Raw genomic sequence first — 19,915 nt, 5'->3', positions numbered from 1 at the left:
GTAAAACAACATAGGTATACCAATGATGTTCATAATGTCTTAATTTCGTATGAAACTTTTCGACGTTGTTTAGAGGGCAACAAAGTCCAAGTCACAAGTTTCGACTACTTTAAATAGTGGAATAGCGAAAATCGCCTACCAAGGGAGGAGACTGGTTACCTGGGTTCATTACCGCCAAAATGAATAAAACTGTACAATTTTAAGAAGCAAATTATTGGAATCTCTCGGAATATCCAGATGGTTTTAAAGTTTTAAACTTTAAACATTCAAAATACCAACACAGATTAACATAAACATAAGCACTGCTTCACTTGACATTAAAAAAGCATCAAAGTTATATTTTATTATTTTACTGTATTAACGCTTATAAACATAGTTGTATTACAATTTGTTTCACCTAACTTACATTTTTATGAGAAACAAATATGTAGCAAACACATAAAAGTGATCCATTTAACTACTAAAACAATTATATTCGTGGCCATTTGTATTCTTTAAACCGTAATAATGCGATATATTATACTGAGTTGTCTAATAATAATAGAAGTAGTAAAATCCCACGATTCCCCATACTCACAATGGCCAGTATAATATCTGATTTTATTGGTCAAACAATTTTACCGAATGCATTTAATATTGTTAAATTGTATTTTTTATTCTTCACAAATCTGTTTCAAGGAGTATGTAGATCGGTGTTAATTTTAAAACAAATTTGAACTCAGATGGTGCTATTTATCTTTTAAAAATCTTGTTTTGGATCTTTTCAAGGTGTACTCCCCATTCCAGGAAAATACAGCACTAATTTTTGAGATTAAAAAATATTATCACATTCTGCCAAATGAAACATAGCTCAATCCTAATCATTCATTTAGTCATAACTGGAGATAATTTTTTTTTACTATTTTCATGAAAAATACTTTTTTGTATTACTTTAATTAAATAGTTGGCTATAAGAATGAAACATGTCTTTTCCAAAAATTAGAATGCATTAGTCTTAGCACAAGTCTTTGGGCTTGATTGTCAAAGCATACGAAAAACACCCTAAAAATGCATGTTTTCTTATTTCCGAAATCTTTTATTGCTAGTTAGGACTAAAGGATTAGGATTTAGCTATGTTTCATTTAGCAAAACAGGATAATGTTTTGTTTTTATTTATTAAAAAAATTAGTGCTGTATTTTTTGGAATAGGGATTAGACACGTGTATTATAACATTGAAACATCAGAAAAATGAGCAACAGATAGTAAGGAATTTGTTAACAAAATATTATTGGGATAACTCCTATTAGTGGGCTAAATTAAACTTGAAATATGTTTAAATTGCGCCCTCAATGTGCACACAAATATACAATTTATAAAAATTACCACAAAAAGGAAGCAGAAGATAAAAATGAAAAATCTAGATGCTAAAAATAGCTAAAATAATATATGTTTACCGATATATCGATGTGATATCTGCTGGTATTGTCCAGGTCTAGAATTTAAAATTATGTAATATTTTGTTAGAAAAGGTAATATAATAATAAATATCACATCAAATAACCGTGCATTTTCAGCAAATGGGTTACACTTTCTTTGATACAAGACATACCACTTACTAAATTGATTTTTAAGAAAAAAAAGTATTCCTCTCTGCTTTGCTATACAGTGCAAATGGGCGAAATTCTAGTCCTATTTACAGATATGCCTGAATAACCGTTTTCGCCCACGGAAAATTGTATATTTTTATAATTGGAAAGAAAAATGTTTTGCATCATTCTGAAATAAGCACTAAGGCGATATATTTCAACACTGTCTATAAAATTAATCCCGTTACAGCAAAAGGGTACCTTATAGGCTCGGATAGCAACGTTTGCAAGGAATTTTTGTAGGACCTGAGATCACATCAGACACACCATGTACCAAATTGCTTTCTAAATACGTAGAATCTCCTGATGATATCAAATAATTATATTTTGAAATTGGCGATATAATACAAATTGTATGGCAAATTGATAATAATTGTTATTTTTGACATTTAACAGTGTTCGAAGTAAGTTTTATACATCTAATGACATGTAATTAAGGTGCATGTAACTCCGGGATGTAGCTGGGGTGAAAAGCCGACCATCAATTTAAAACGTTGACATTTTGTACTGCAGATATACATTGGAAAATTGGATGTATTAGCCATCCATCAACTATGAGAGGGCATGAACCTTGTTAACTTGGAGATGATTTGAAATGCCCGCAATTTTAAATTGTTTGACATTTACTGCCAAAAATGTAGAAAAAGTGACACTTGTAGCAGCCGACATAAGGTACCTTTCAGTGTAACGGGTCACATAATCATTAACCACTAATATGTCTGTAATGTGCATAAAAATCCGATTAATTATACATGTATTTCATGTAGGCTATTTCTTAAACTAAAATTTCTAAAATGAAATTACCGACAAATCAATGAAAATACCGACACTGTCCTTATGAAATATCCCCCTTCTGGTGTAACTTCTAGTTTCGAGGGGGCCCTGCTATTTTGACATCTAAATCATCAAGTTTCTCCTGTATGGTCCACTTCGTATTGTGGTGCCACCGTGTAGAACTCCATGCCTGAAGAATTAATATAAAATCAATGTAAAATGTATCTGAGTTCAAGATGAAATGTAATGAACGCAATTGATTTTCTCCCTACATTCCCCTCTATAATTGTACCCTTTGTATATCCTGTATATTAAAGGTTTAGATCGTCTTATTTTTGTTGTGAGTTTTCTGTTATATATATTATGTATGATTTTACGCTGTTGCTTTGCTAACTGAGTTGCATTTTGTATCTCACTTCTAAAACTTTGTTTTAGTCCTGAATATTTTTAATGTGGATCTTTGTTATCATATTAGTTGTAATTCTTATTACTTTGTATTGTGTGCAATACCTTAGTTTTTATTGTAATTCTATTAGGTGTGTATCCATACGGAGCAGTGGAAGAGCAACTGTACTATGTTGACTTGTTAAAGTATTTAAATAAAGTTATGAACTGAAATGAAATAAAAGAGTTCTGTATAATGAGAAAACCTTGCACAAAATGTGTGCATTAGCAATCATGTAAAATAGGCAACTAGTGGTATTTAACCTGTAACGGACATATGTACGCTCGTATATAGCAAATGATAACATTATTATATTAGGTTTTTACTATCAGATATGGTTATATTAAGATGCAAGACAATACAGAACATCCTCAAATTTTTAATCTTATAATATTGATTTGGAGTAGCCCAACAATTGGGCCACCTCCATATGGGATTGACATCGCTTACCATCATCGTCCCAAATATATACGCGTGCTTCACCATCGCCTTCAATGGAACTACCAGGTGGCAGTGTTCCGCTATCGATAACAACACGAAAGAATTCGTGGGCTTCTAACTTCATGTCGTCAATGATCGTAAACTGAAATCGGGCCGTTGATTGGCCTGGGAGGAAAGAAAGTACTGCAGGGATTGTGAAATTGAAGTCTTCCGATAACGTGGCAGTTTCTTCAGTGATTGTCAATCCTGAAACAATTAAACGGATCATTAACTATCAACAATAATGATTCAACATTAAAACTTTACGATATGGATACTCGTTAGGCTAAAAAAAGTTTACTTCCCGTAGATGATCTGAAAACAAAAATGTGAAATGCTGTTTTATTTTATATAGTCAGGATTTATAGTAATTTATGATTCAAAACAAAAATATTTATATAATATTGAATGGCTTTGAGTGTGATACAAGAATATTTTTCTATCGAGTGCAATATATTCTTGTATCACACGAAAATAAGCCATTCAATATTATTATTATTATTATTTATATCAGGCTTTTGCTATGCGGTAAAATAAAAATTTAAGCTTACCTAGCCACCGGGTTTAACCAATGTATATTGTAAAGCTTACCTTTTGACCTTCTTGATTTCTGCTCTTTACTCTTCAAAGACAATTTCGGAATAATTATATATATGTTTATTTGTAGATGTGGATTATATTTCCTAAGGTTATCATCATGCAGAATTGCCGCGAATTAAGTTTTTAATTTTACTTGTTTATACAGTACGAAATCTCCTGTGAGCCGTTACGATGTCTGTAGTGCCGTCACCATGATAACGCGCGACGCGTACCCGCTACCCGTACAATATTCAAGAAATATTGTATTGCATCCGGGTATTTTGCAAATATTGTACAATATACAGTTTTATTGTATCGCTCAAAAGCCTGATATAAATAATAAATAATGTTATTATATGCCTCATATCATAAATATTTAATACCAAATCGAGTACGTTAGATAACCAATTATAAGTTTGGGAAATTTTGATTTGCATATGATTTATTGATTTCAGATTGCCGGTAAATAAAATGTAAGAGAAAATTCGAGAAATAATTCCACAATTATTACATTTTATCATCATTATTATTATTATTATAATTATAATTATAATTATAATTATAATTATAATTATAATTATAATTATTATTATTATTATTATTATTATTATTATTATTATTTAGTAGTAGTAATGGTCCTTAATGTGAATTGTCCGCTAATGCTCAATAGATGTCCTTATACGTCAACATATGTCCTCTGATAGGCAATACATTGACGTAAGTGGACCTTTTTTCATTGCCTATTAGCGGACATATGTTGACGTAAAGGGACATATATTGGCTATAAGCGGACATTTTCATAGAAACGTCAGTGATCAGAGGACATCAACTGCGCATAAGGGGCCAAAGATTATGCGTCCTAAACACACCATGCATTTCAATCACAGCGCCCTCTGTTGTCACAACGTGACAAATTGCAAAAACACGGGTTATATTGAGGGGGTGTAGTGTGTGGTTACAGGGGTGTGTATTCGTTGCTTTGGATGATAGGCGTAGGCTTATTCGTGTGTCGGGGTGTGGGTGAAGTAATAAGGTGGGGATGGGTATGAGGTGGGTGTGGATGAGTGTAAATATTCTGATGTGTTGGTGAGGTCAGTGGTAGAGTGTGCTCTTTTGTAAAATTGTTTAATTTTTACGTTTCATAAATAAAAATGAGAGTATTTTGCCCCAATTGGTATGATTTTTTAAAATGTGTATTGCATAATTCCAATACGTAATACACGTTTAAAAGCAGGCTGGTAAAGAATTGGGGCATTGTTATTTTATTCTTTCCTTTATTTATATAAATTATCTATTTATATATTTATATATCTATTTATTTATTTATTTATTTATTTATTTATTTATTTATTTATTTATTTATTTATTTATTTATTTATTTATTTATTTATTTATCTACAAATTTATTTATTTATTTATTTATTTATTAATCTATTTATTTATTTATTTATTTATTTATTAAAAGAATGATACATCCTATAAAGATGGGACATTTATTTATTTACTTATTTATATATTTATTAATATTAAAAGAACGATACATCCTATGAAGATGAGATATCTAAATGCAAAATAACAACGCCATGATCGTTTAGTACTCATCACGGAAAATGATAAAAATGCAAGATGAAACATACAATTATAACTAAAGCACATTACACAGCTATTTATTTATTTATTGATTGATTTGTTTGTTTGTTTGTTTGTTTGTTTGTTTGTTTGTTTGTTTGTTTGTTTATTTATTTATTTATTTATTTATTTATTTATTTATACTAAAAGAACGATACATTCTATAAAGATGAGAAATTTATCTATTTACTTATTTATTCATTAATATTAAAAGAACGATACATCCTATAAAGATGAGACAACTAAATGTAAAATAACAACGCCATGATCCCTGATGCTGGTATATTTAATGCTCATCACATGCAATGATAAAAATGCAAGATGTAACATAAAATAATAAAATTAAAAAAAACACATTACATGGATATTTATTTATTTATTTATTTATTTATTTATTTATTTATTTATTTATTTATTTATTTATTTATTTATTTATTTATTTTTATTTATTTTTATTTCATAGTTTATGTAATGATATATTTAACAAGGGTTTTAACGGTGGGTAACTTTGCAAACGTATTATTCTTTACACGCAAATAATGTGTCCTCGGCAGTAACGATGTTTAAAAATGAGTTCGGCTGTGCCTCACCCATTATTTACTGCCTCGGACACATAATTTGGGTGTGAAGGATAATGCATTACCCTTAATTTCTTAATTATTGTAATATTTCTTTCTCCGCTTTCTTGCTGCACGGAATAAAGACTAGTTTATTATGTATGAGCTGGACAAATATGGAACACCAATTGCTTGCTAGTGACTCTAAAGAACCTCCTGAACAACATAACTAAAAAGGGCAAAAAGGGCACAGGTGAGAAACTGTTAATTTGCAGATTTCCAACTGAATTGGGGGGATTTGGAAATATACAATTAGCATTTTTGCTCAATGCTCTTTTGCCCTTTTGGATATATTGTTCAGAAGGGTGTCTAGACTCACTAGCAAGCAGAAATCGGGGCAGAAATATTGGTTTTCCATTTTTGTCTAGGTGCGTCCATTTTTGTACTTAATATTGACTCGTCTAAATAATTATGCGAACATTATAACGTACATCATACAAGAAATCAGCAATACAAATTTTAATCGGATGAATGACCTTTGACCCGTGCTTTGGCCAAGGTCAGATTCTTTTCTTTTGCAGGGAATGCGCAGTTTGGTCAAATGTGAGTTGTAGATTTTCGATCCTTGCATGTAGAAAATGCATTTTGGAACTGAAATGTTATATATTGTGTTGATATCTAAACTATATTAATCAATTGATATAATAGTCAAGCAATCGATATAATCAAAGACATCAAACTAACCGATATTTGATGAGGTCGATATATCTCCGTGTCTCTGAATGAAAATATCAAAATTCCCAACTGATTCAATGATCGTGTAGACATTTGTCATCAAGCTGATTGTATCTAAAATGTTAAGAAAAAAGCAATGTTAATTAAATAATTAATTAGTATTTTAAATATTTGAATAAAGGTGTTGTTTGCCATAATAACAATATTAAGTCTTCGAGGGATACTGCCGGCGCAACTGCTGCTTATGGCGATAATGATAAACGCTTAAAACTGTGTGGATGAAAAAGATTGGAAGTATACTAAAAACGCAATACTGACGTAGGCCTATTTGTTAATATTCATTGCATCTAAGCAAATAAAACGAATAAGACGAATCCGGAATTATTTTAAACCGTCCCTTTAATATAATCCATGGAGTGCCTCAGGTGCACTGTACACATTTCGATAATGTTGACATATACAGTTAATATAATCCTAAAGGGGTGCAGACGTGACGGTCACATTGACTAGCACATGCGTACAAAACATAAAATAATCCAAATTAGGAAGCTGTCATTTTCTCTGGAATGGGGGGGTCGTGAATATACTGGGGTCATAGAATTTTTATACCAAAAAAGGGAGGTCATAATTTTTTACACCAACTGTAGGGGTGTTATAAAGTTATCAAGGGCTAGTAACTTACCTTACAATCAAAACAGAAGGGGGTGAGAGTGTCATAAAAATGTTCAACCCGAGATGGGGGGGTGAGTCATTGATAGGGAGTCATTGATATTGACTCCAGTCACCGACATATTCATGACCTCCCCTTCCGAAGAAAATGACATCCTCTTATGTTTTTGCTACAGATTTATAATAGCATGTCTCTTTCTCCCTACTAGTCTCCTCCGCAGCCAGTTTGGTTACCCTCCCTCCACACAAACAGTCTGCCAATGACCACGTATACGCTGTTTCTAGTTGGCTAAGAGAGCGACAATGCAAAGTCTATTAGAATGTAATTAGAAACAATACATCCGGGAACTTGATTGCCAGTGGGTTGAACTCCTGGCTGAATAAAGAGCTGGCGAGCAGTACGTGGTGGAAGACGTCATGGGAAAAGTGTTATAGCCAGTCAAAAAGAACTTATTCGTTATCATTGGCAGACTGTTTGTGTGGACGGAGCGGGACCAAACTGACTGCCTATCTGGCTATTAATTCACTTGCTCGTCTTGTCTCTCACTCTCCCCTTTCCCCTGTTCATCCCTAAATACATTTCTCTATTACCTTCAAAATATTATGGTCATTAGATTACTTGGAAATTGCCTTATCAAATACAAAATGCAAAATCGTCAGTAATGTTTTATCCGTCATCCTAATCTTCCACCTGTTTTAACCAGTCAATATTTAGACAATAATAACTTTGCACCATCTATGTTGAGGTCATTGTGTGAAATCGGAGGGTTTCGTTTTGGGCTGAGGTATTTTTCCGAGGGAGCGGTAGCTCCCGAGGAAAAATACCAAGGCCCAAAATAAAACCCGACAATTTCACACAATGACCTCAAAATAGATGGTGCAAAGTTATTATTGTCATTCATTACCGTCGTATCTAATATTTTGAACAAATCAAAATGGCATTTTATGTTATTATATGCCATAAAACGCTGTAAAATATAACCAGTTTTAATCATTGTTGTAACCTACCCCACAAAAAAATCAACCAGGCGAATATAACATTCGCGCCGACAACAAGAGCTACCAATCACAGAAGCGCGACGGCATCGCGTAGGCGTGTTCGTTGCCATAACGCGTATCTTATACACGCACGCGCGCGCAGAAGTCATTGTTGCACGTCCGGAGTCATTGTGATGTGAGTTATTAATGACCTCGCAATTAGTGCGCGGTCAGGCAATCAATTTCTTTTGATTGGATTACAGGCTTCGCCTATATTAATGAGGTTATGAATGACTGTTATATACCTCATATATAGATTCCTGTCATCTGATTGGTTGAATGTGCAGTCATTGAATTAAATATGCCCTCAAAATGAACTATTGCCATCAAACTGCGCAATCGCAACATCCACGTATCCATTCGGTATATAAAACAAATATTGACTGGTTTATTCGGGACATGGTTAAGATTATAGGCCCGCGATGATCTCAAAACCATGCTATGACCCGAGGCGCAGATCACCTTGGACCTATAGTTGTTGTCTAAGCTTTTTGGAGTCTCGAATACCGAGCTACCTCGGTATACCATTAAGTACATCTGTCATCAGCACGATTAGCGCCCGTGTTAAATCAATAGCATTCAGCAGAAACCATATGCTACCAAGAGGCCGCGGGGCATAATAGCGGGGTATCCAATTTCGTTTGCATCACACAAGTCCTGACTGCTTTGCTTACTGTAATATCACCGACCTTGTTGCAAGGGCCAATCAGAGCCAATATACTGCGCATGCTGAAATCCTCCGGTAATTTAATTGAGTAAAAATTCCTTTTAAAAGGAAAAGGGCAAACAAAGGATTGGGTGTAACTTTATGGGTGTACGCTAGTAATTAGTGTGAATGTGTTTCTTTATCTATACGATATTCTCTGTAGATATAATTTGTCTATTTGTATGTGACTGCTAATGTCAATGTGAGGCCGTCGTAGTTCGTACGGGGCTCAAACTCGGTGGGTGGATGTAGTTTGCTTTTGTTATTCTTATTATTATTTACTGAGTAGTCCTACGTGTATGGGGTGGGTGTTAGATGAAAGTAGTCCTACGGAGGACCTTTTTTATACTTTGGTGCATGTAATCCTACAGGGGGCCAATTTTCCTTATTTACTGAAGTCCTGCGTGTATAGGGTGGGGTGGGTGGGGTGTTAGATGAAAGTAGTCCTACGGGGGACCTTTTTATACTTTGTTGCATGTAGTCCTACAGGGGCCAGTTTTCCTTATTATTATTTATTAAGTAGTCCTACGTGTATGGGTAGGTGGGTGGGTGTAAGATGAAAGTAGTCCTACGGAGGATCTTTTTTATACTTTGTTGCATGAAATCATACGGGGGCCAATTTCCTTGTTTACTGTAGTCCTACGTGTATGGGGTGGGTTGGGTGGGTGTTAGATGAACGTAGTCCTACAGGGACCTTTTTATACTTTGTTGCATGTAGTCCTACATGGGCCAATTTTCCTAATTATTATTTACTAAGTAGTCCTACGTGTATGGGGTGGGGTGGGTGGGCGTTAGATGAAAGGGACCTTTTCTTACACTCTGTTGCACGAAGTCCTACAGTACAGTAGCCCATTTTCCTTATTATTATCTACTGAGTAGTCCTACGTGTATGGGGTGGGTAGGTGGGTGTTAGATGAAAGTAGTTATACGGAGGACCTTTTTTATATTTTGTTGCATGTAATCCTACAGGGGCCCATATCCTTATTACTGTTAGTCCTACGTGTATGGGGTGTGATGGGTGTTTGGGTGTTAGATGAAAGTAGTCCTATAGGGGACATTTTTTATACTTTGTTGCATGTAGTCCTACAGGGGCCCATTTTTCTTATTATTTACTGAGTAGTCCTCCGTGTATAGGGTGGGGTGGCTGGGCTTTGGATGAAAGTAGTCCTACGGGGGACCTTTTTATACTTTGTTGCATGTAGTCCTACAGGGGCCCATTTTCTTTATTATTTACTGAGTAGTCATACGTGTTTGGGGTGGAGGGTGGGTGTTAGATGCAAGTAGTCCTATGGAGGACCTTTGTTTATACATTGTTGCATGTACTCCTACATGGGGCCCATTTTCCTTATTTACTGTATTACTACGTGTATGGGGTGGGCGGGGTGGGTGGGTTTTAGATGAAAGTAGTCCTACGGTCCTACCTTTATTATTATTATTATTATTATTATTATTATTATTATTATTATTACTATTATTATTATTATTATTATTATTATTATTATTATTGTTACTATTATTATTATTATTATTATTATTATTATTATTATAGGTTTTCCCGTCCAATTTCGAACTTTGGTCGTTCAGTTTAGTATAAGTGTCATTCCTTTTCGCGCGAAATTGAATGAACGCTTACATTCTCAATTTCAATTAAGCGAATGTTCAATCTATTTCATTTAATACGCATTCAAAATTCTAAATAGTGCACCAATTTCGCACATTGTGCAGCAAATTGTGCAGCCAACTTCACGTAGCCTTTAATTCATATTATGCGAAAACAAAATGGAAAAATGTTCAATTGAATTCGCAAAGTGCAGAATCAAATCATGAAGTTCTTAAATATTTTACAATGGTTCAAATATGAAAATGCTATTTATCGTGTTTACCCTGGGGGCACAGGTTAGGATTTCGACGTTGAATCAACGTTGACACAAGGTCGAAGTTTCACCCTAACCTGATTTCAACCCGATTTCAACCTAAAGGTTAGTTGAAATCAGGTTGAAATTTCAACGCAGCACATGTATACCTTGGTATAATGGACAAGGGTAGCCCAATTTTTGAAAGGGCAGCACATGTATTGTGTGCTATATTGGATAAGGGTAGCACAATTTTTAAAAGGGCAACACGTGTATTGTGTGATATATTGGAAAAGGGTAGCACACATTTTGAAAGGGCAGCACATGTATTGTGTGGTATATAGGAAAAGGGTAGCACAATTTTTGAAAGGGCAGCACATGTATTGTGTGGTATATTGGAAAGGGTAGCACAAATTTTGAGAGGGCAGCACATGTATTGTGTGGTATATAGGAAAAGGGTAGCACAATTTTTGAAAGGGCAGCACATGTATTGTGTGGTATATAGGAAAAGGGTAGCACAAGTTTGGAAAGGGCAGCACATGTATTGTGTGGTATATTGGAAAAGGGTAGCAAAATTTTTGAAGGGCAGCACATGTATTGTGTGATACATAGGAAAAGGGTAGCACAATTTTTGAAAGGGCAGCATATGTATTGTGTGATATATTGGAAAAGGGTAACACAAATTTTGAAAGGGCAGCACATGTATTGTGTGGTATATAGGAAAAGGGTAGCACAAATTTTGAAAGGGCAGCACATGTATTGTGTGGTATATAGGAAAAGGGTAGCACACTTTTTGAAAGGGCAGCACATGTATTGTGTGGTATATTGGAAAAGGGTAGCACACTTTTTGAAAGGGCAGCACATGTATTGTGTGGTATATTGGAAAAGGGTAGCACAATTTTTGAAAGGGCAGCACATGTATTATGTGGTATATAGGAAAAGGGTAGCACAAATTTTGAAAGGGCAGCACATGTATTGTGTGGTATATAGGAAAAGGGTAGGACAATTTTTGAAAGGGCAGCCCATGTATTGTGTGGTATATTGGAAAAGGGTAGCACAATTTTTGAAAGGGCAGCACATGTATTGTGTGGTATATAGGAAAAGGGTAGCACAATTTTTGAAAGGGCAGCAGATGTATTGTGTGATTTACTGGAAAAGGGTAGCACAATTTTGGAAAGGGCAGCACATGTATTGTGTGATATATTGGAAAAGGGTAGAACAAATTTTGAAAGGGCAGCACATGTATTGTGTGGTATATAGGAAAAGGGTAGCACAAATTTTGAAAGGGCAGCACATGTATTGTGTGGTATATTGGAAAAGGGTAGCACAATTTTTGAAAGGGCAGCACATGTATTGTGTGATATATTGGAAAAGGGTAGCACAATTTTTGAAAGGGTAGCACAATTTTTGAAAGGGCAGCACATGTATTATGTGGTATTAGGAAAAGGGTAGCACAAATTTTGAAAGGGCAGCACATGTATTGTGTGGTATATAGGAAAAGTGTAGGACAATTTTTGAAAGGGCAGCCCATGTATTGTGTGGTATATTGGAAAAGGTTAGCACAATTTTTGAAAGGGCAGCACATGTATTGTGTGGTATATAGGAAAAGGGTAGCACAATTTTTGAAAGGGCAGCAGATGTATTGTGTGATTTACTGGAAAAGGGTAGCACAATTTTGGAAAGGGCAGCACATGTATTGTGTGATATATAGGAAAAGGGTAGAACAAATTTTGAGAGGACAGCACATGTATTGTGTGGTATATAGGAAAAGGGTAGCACAAATTTTGAAAGGGCAGCACATGTATTGTTTGGTATATAGGAAAAGGGTAGCACAGTTTTTGAAAGGGCAGCACATGTATTGTGTGATATATTGGAAGAGGGTAGCACAAATTTTGAAAGTGCAGCACATGTATTGTGTGGTATATAGGAAAAGGGTAGCACAAATTTTGAAAGGGCAGCACATGTATTGTGTGGTATAATAGAAAAGGGTAGAACAAATTTTGAAAGGGCAGCACATGTATTGTGTGGTATATAGGAAAAGGGTTGCACAAATTTTGAAAGGGCAGCACATGTATTGTGTGGTATATTGGAAAAGGGTAGCACAAATTTTGAAAGGGCAGCACATGTATTGTGTGGTATATAGGAAAAGGGTAGCACAAATTTTGAAAGGGCAGCACATGTATTTTGTGGTATATTGGAAAAGGGTAGCACAAATTTTGAAAGGGCAGCACATGTATTGTGTGGTATATTGGAAAAGTGTAGCACAAATTTTGAAAGGGCAGTACATGTATTGTGTGGTATATTGGACAAGGGTAGCACAATTTTTGAAAGGGCAGCACATGTATTGTGTGGTATATTGGAAAAGGGTAGCACAAATTTTGAAAGGGCAGCACATGTATTGTGGTATATTAGAAAAGGGTAGCACAATTTTTGATAGGGCAGCACATTGTGTGGTATATTGGAAAAGGGTAGCACAAATTTTGAAAGGGCAGCACATGTATTGTGGTATATTAGAAAAGGGTAGCACAATTTTTGAAAGGGCAGCACATTATGTGGTATATTAGAAAAGGGTAGGACAATTTTTGAAAGGGCAGCACATGTATTGTGTGGTATATTGGAAAAGTGTAGCACACATTTTGAAAGGGCAGTACATGTATTGTGTGATATATAGGAAAAGGGTAGCACAAATTTTGAAAGGGCAGCACATGTATTGTGTGATATATAGGAAAAGGGTAGCACAAATTTTGAAAAGGCAGCACATATATTGTGTGGTATATTGGAAAAGGGTAGCACAAATTTTGAAAGGACAGCATATGTATTGTGGTATATTAGAAAAGGGTAGCACAATTTTTGAAAGGGCAGCACATGTATTGTGTGATATATAGGAAAAGGGTAGCACAATTTGTGAAAGGGCAACACATGTATTGTGTGGTATATTGGAAAAGGGTAGCACAATTTTTGAAAGTGCAGCACATGTATACGGTTCCAAAAAAATAAGTCCCCCCTAATAATTTTTGGTATAATCCAAAAACGGTTTGATCAATCCTCTTGTTTTAAAGTTTGGAACATAGGCTAATTAGTTATGCATCACGTGAACGGGGTTGTGTTGTCATCTTTTATCATCTTCATTGAGAAATACAGTCATTTGTGAAATTTTCGGCCAAAAAAAAGCTGCACTTTTCTGCATAGGCTTTTTATGCATGACTTTTGGTTTCAGACCTTTTTAACTTGAAGAAAATTAATCAAAAAGGAATGTTTCTATATTTTTTGTAATGTTTTTTTTATTAAAATAACTTAAGTTAAAAGGGCATTTCGTGATCCACAGCCTCATCCCTCCACTTTTCTCAAAAAAGGATGAGATTTTTATATCACTGGAAACCTCTGGCTACATAATGTTTATGTACAAAATATTTCTTGCAGATTAATTCGTTTAGCAAAGATATCGTGAAATTTGAATTTCGTTCTGGTGCACCTGAACGAAATTACAACGTATTGTCTATGGAGCAGTGTAACACACATAATCATGCATAACTCGCAAACGCAATATCGGAATCAACTGAAATTTTGTGAATATGTTTTTTTCGTGGATATGTACTGAAAAATGTCATAAAAAGAGGATGCTAGGATCACGTAATACTCCTTTAAGATATTCATGAAGTAATTTTTACACATTTCAAACATGTTTTATGGTTCAGTGAGTAATCATGTAGCCATTTATGAATCAACAAAAGTTGTACTTTTCTAAATTGGCTTTTTGTATGCATTAAAATGCGTAAATTTAACAACTTTTTCATTCTAATTAAATTTATTAGGAAGGAACAACTGTATAAATTTATTAGGAAGGAACAACTGTAACATCAATGATAAATCTTATGTTCATTGATTAATTTAACCAATGGAGCAACAGAATCCTGGTTAGACCTTTTATGCTGGATCCCTATACACTTGTTTCATTGGTCATTCCTTGAATGGTTCAAAAACATTTATATGTGTGGCCGTTATCAAGATTCAACTTAAGCGGACAAGTGAGGGACAACACCACCTTAAGGGATGGGGTATGAACGTGTGGACAGTATTTATTGTGGGACATTAGAGCACATCAGACATATCGAATTGCATTCTGAATACGAAGAATGTCCTTCTGATATCAAATAATATTGATTTTTTGAAATTCGCAATGTAATACACATTTTATGGCAAATGATTGAAAATTGATAATTTTTGATATTTAACAGTACTCGAAGTAAACTTTATAAATCTAATGATTTATACTTAAAGTGTGTGTAGATGGGATGAAAAGCAGACGATCAATTGAAAATTGTAACCTTTCGTATTGAAGATATGGATTTTTTTTCCCAAAACACCAAAACAAATTAGGTCTTTTTGGGAAAAAATCCATATCTTCAATATGAAAGGTTAACATTTTCAATTGATCGTCGGCTTTTCCGCCCAGCTACATACACTTTAAGAATATGTCATTAGATTTATAAAATTTACTTCAAGGACTGTTATATATCAAAATTTTGAAAAATATCAAATTTTAATAATTTGTCATAAAATTTGTATTATATCGTGAATTTCAAAAATGAAAATTATTTGATATCAGAAAGACATTCTTCGTATTCAGAATGCAATTCGATATGTCTGATGTGCTCTCATGTCCCACAAAAAAATACTGTCGAAACGCCCAAAACACTCATTCCTGATCCCTTAAAGGACTTTGCAGCAAATCCTGCAACATGCGGGGAAGCAGCTTGACCAACAGCAGAGAAGAACGATGCTTGGAAGCCATCTCACATGAAGGAAGACCTATTCATTATTGAAAGACATTAAGGGTAGACGAGGTATTGTTGGTCGAAGCATCCTAAAAATCGATTTTCATTATCTAGATCAATATTTTATTGAAAAATAACACCTTGATGTTTTGCTTAAGTTCATTCTACAAATCGTATACTTTGCAAACTTGCTTAATTAATTGTTGTTAATGAGTTATGTATGTTTTACAAAAGTGTTGTTGTTTCAGCCCTCTTTACAACGTAACTCAAGAACCGCAACACCTATAAAAGTATATCTGTGATATTTTAATTCTTCTACACACTCGCCATGAATTGAGCAATGCAGTTTTTGCCAAAGCTCACTACCATTCGTAAGATGCTGTGAACTACCAAATCACAACAGTATAAAATAATTAATAACCTTAATAAGCTGCAGCATTCATTGTAATTTATTCACTGAACCATAAAACTGTTTTTGAATGTGTGACACCTAAATCATGAAAAGCTTAAATTCAATTAGATTCAATTATGCTTCTTTTGGATTAAATTATTCACTTAAAGGAAAAAAGTGTCAAACACAAGTTGAAGCATTAAAAGCCTATGTAAAAAAATGCAGCTTTTTTTGGCCGAAATTTTCATTAATGGCTGCATTTTGCAATGAAGATGATAAAAAGTAGCAACAAAAACCCGCTCACTTGATGCATAACTAATCAGTCTACGTTCCAAACTTTAAAACAAAAGAATTGATCAAGCCGTTTTGGATTATTCTAAAATGTCTTAGGGGGGGCTTACTTTTTTGGAACCGTTTATTGTGTGGTATATTGGAAATGGTAGCACAATTTTTGAAAGGGCAGCACATGTATTGTGTGATATATTGGAAAAGGGTAGCACAATTTTTGAAATGGCAGCACATGTATTGTGTGGTATATTGGAAAAGGGTAGCACAAATTTTGAAAGGGCAGCACATGTACATCTTGGTATAATGGACACGGGTAGCCCAATTTTGTATGGTAGCAAATGTATAGCATGTGACAAGGGTAGCACAAATTGTTTAAGGGCAGCACATGTAAAGTATGGTATTTATATGGACAAGGGTAGCACACGTACGTATAGCGTGCTATATTGGAAAAGGTTACCACAAACTTCTTAAGAGTAGCACTGATTTTTTTAAGGGTAGCACACGTATAGTGTGCTATATTGGCAATTGTAGCAAAAATGGTTGATGGGCAGCACATATGCATAATGGAATATAGGTCAAATGTGTAAAAAAGATTATTAATGGGCAGCACATGCATAGCTTGGTATATTGGACAAGGGTAGCACATTTTTGTAAGAGCAGCGCATGTGTTGCGTGGTATACTTGAAAAGGTTAGCACATAAGGTTGTACCCTTTTTGGACTCGTAATTTACTAAAAATGTGAAAAGGTACCCTAAACAAGTTGATCAGTTTCAGAAAACTACCCTTTTTCTTGATAATCAGTGTTTTTAGACCCTAAATGCGTCACTCGCGTAACTTGCCTTGCCTAAAAAAACACCCCATATTCCTTGTTTTTTGGTCACGCATGCGAACAGTTTATGTGAGTAGCTCCCGGTCAAATTTGGTCAAATCCTCCTGAAAACCATACCAATGTATTGCTCTCGTCAAATGGATTCAGAAAAACTATAGTTCGACATATCTCCGATGTACATTTTTTGAGTTATAGGGGAAAAGGTCAAATGTCAAAATTTCAACTCCATGGGGGGAGGGGGGCAAAAATTCTATGATAAAAAATTGTCTCATATTGATCTGCTTGCAAAAGTATTAAATAAAAAAGAATATTTATCTGTTTCCACCCGTTTTTGAATGGTCTTTTATAAAGACCAAGAAATTTCAATGTGTCGATGACGGGGCAATAAAATTGGTTATTCTGATATAATAATTCTATATGGAAATGAGACCATCCTAATGCCGCCGCGCTGTGTTGAAATTCTGCATACTTTTAGAATATTATATTATTAATTTCTTTCATACAGGTCCTTGCTTCGTCGTAAGGCCAAAAAATTGTTTGACAGGCGTAACCCCGACCGACCCTAAAATTAGGCCCGACCTACCTATTTTTTTATGTTCCGCCAATCAAACAATTTTTTAGGCCTAAGATATTGAGATATTAAGCAACGTGCTTGGTCAGTTTTATCTTTTATTTGGAATCCAGATATTCTTTATTTGAAACACCAGTTAAGAAATTAAATGAAACTTCGACGTACGACAGAGAGTATATTAAGTTGACCATGTATCGATATTACACATAGGGAGATAAACTACTGTAAAAAACACACTCTTGGAAACCCGTAGTGGGTCTCGCTCCGCTCGAGGTGGTTTGTGACTCCGACCCGCGGCTGGTGTCCCCCTTGATCGCGAGTATAGTCTCGCTCCGTTCGCTATTCGCGGTGGCACCGTATTTGTAACTGGTGACGATATGATGAAGAATCGCCACACATTGCGCAATTAGGCCTATAATAGGCCTAGTAGGCCTACCCATATCACTGATTAACATTTTGGATATTCGACATACAGATTGATATGTGAGTAAAAGGAGTAGGCCCTTTTTATTTTATTGTTTTGAGAGGTAGGCCCCACAGTGTCATCGCCCCGGTATCTTCATGGCAGAAATCGCCATGGTAGATTGAATCCACCGCCACGCATGGTCATTATACATATCGACCTGTTTAATAGTTCAGTCGCATAATAGGCTGGAGGACATCTGACTAAGGCTACTGACAATAGCCCCGATTAGCTCGGTGACTAACCTCGCTGTGTGTCAGTCAAGCATGGTATGCCATAGGTCATATTCTTTTAGACAACCTTCACGATTGGCCTATACACTGCGCTATATAATTCTGCACATATAAATCAGAATTATTGCGGAATTATTGTCAGGTTTTTTTTACTGTCTCAAAGCGCACGCTAATGACTATCATATCTGTTCAAAATATATATTCATGTGCAAGGAACCACATCTGGTTACTTTATACGAAATCATTTACGGGAGATATTCATCATTTTCTACACCGGTATCCAAAGATTTTCTTCTCATGTCAAACTCGTGCATAGCAAATTCACGTGTATCGATCCCCGGTATTTATTTTAGTATCCCTGCTGTACCAAGTAATTGAATACATGAATACAAAAGCCACATAAGTCCATGCGAAGTTATTTTGAGAGAAAAACCCGTGTATCATTTTAATTCCTTCAGTTAGATTTACCTGGTCAATATGGTTTTACGTGCACATGAGTGGATTAACCTGTATTAGGTATGACGATTAGCATTTCAGGGACTTCGTGGGGTTCATTTTAAATTTTGGACTTTGGTTTTTTGAATCATATACAAAGACAACAATGTTAGAATGAGATTACCACTAGTAAGATAATTAGGGGTTCATTCATAGGATTGAGGGCATGATCGCTGTTTATGCCCGAGGCGTGAGCCGAGGGCACAGCGATCATGCCTGAAATCCTATGAATGAACCCCTTCATATACCAACATTCTTAGCAATTCAATACAGATGAAAATAATAAGGGTTTACAAGTTTAAATAACATTTCCATACCGTTTTCCTTCATAAATTGGAAGAAATGAGTAGGCCTACTTGCAGGAAGCAGCTCGGCTCATGTGAGGTCAACGGCCGGGAGTCAACGCGTGATACGCGTCATCTTTTGCGCTGCGCGTGAGATGGGCGCGGTGACATGCGCGTGTACGCAACACTGGCAAATCGTGGATCGTGTTAATTGGGTTCCAACGCTGCGTGACGCAGCTTGTTTATGCCCTGCGTACTGGTCATAAACGGTATTTATGACCAGCAAAAAGGGCGCAAATCCAATCAGAAACGTCGTTATATCGTGAGTATGTATGAATACAAAATAATGCACACAGGTATGTATAATGTTGATAAGCATTCTGCCTTGTAATATAAACCACACACTTTCCTTTATTAAACCCATTTTTTGTTCAAAAGTCATTCTCTAGCAATGAATGTGTTACAAGTGGACTTTTATACATACTGGATTTCAAT

The 19,915-nt window shown here is 35.1% G+C and overlaps 1 protein-coding gene across 1 annotated transcript in view; it reads right to left on the bottom strand.

Annotated features, from left to right (window-relative positions):
- Positions 1-341: 341 nt before the first annotated feature.
- The window catches only part of LOC140163316 (uncharacterized), a 49,309-nt gene continuing 29,735 nt past the window's right edge, over positions 342-19,915 (bottom strand). Inside the window, exons 8-10 of the mRNA XM_072186715.1 lie at positions 6,835-6,939; positions 3,296-3,532; positions 342-2,590 (exon numbers count right to left, since the gene is read on the bottom strand). Coding sequence (XP_072042816.1) covers positions 2,532-2,590; positions 3,296-3,532; positions 6,835-6,939 — 401 coding nt within the window. The 3' untranslated portion in view covers positions 342-2,531. The remainder of the gene's footprint in view (positions 2,591-3,295; positions 3,533-6,834; positions 6,940-19,915) is intronic.

This window comes from Amphiura filiformis, chromosome 10 (assembly GCF_039555335.1).
Source record: "Amphiura filiformis chromosome 10, Afil_fr2py, whole genome shotgun sequence".
NCBI classification, from domain to species: Eukaryota; Metazoa; Echinodermata; class Ophiuroidea; order Amphilepidida; family Amphiuridae; genus Amphiura; species Amphiura filiformis.
This window is presented reverse-complemented; position numbering and strand designations above follow the sequence as displayed.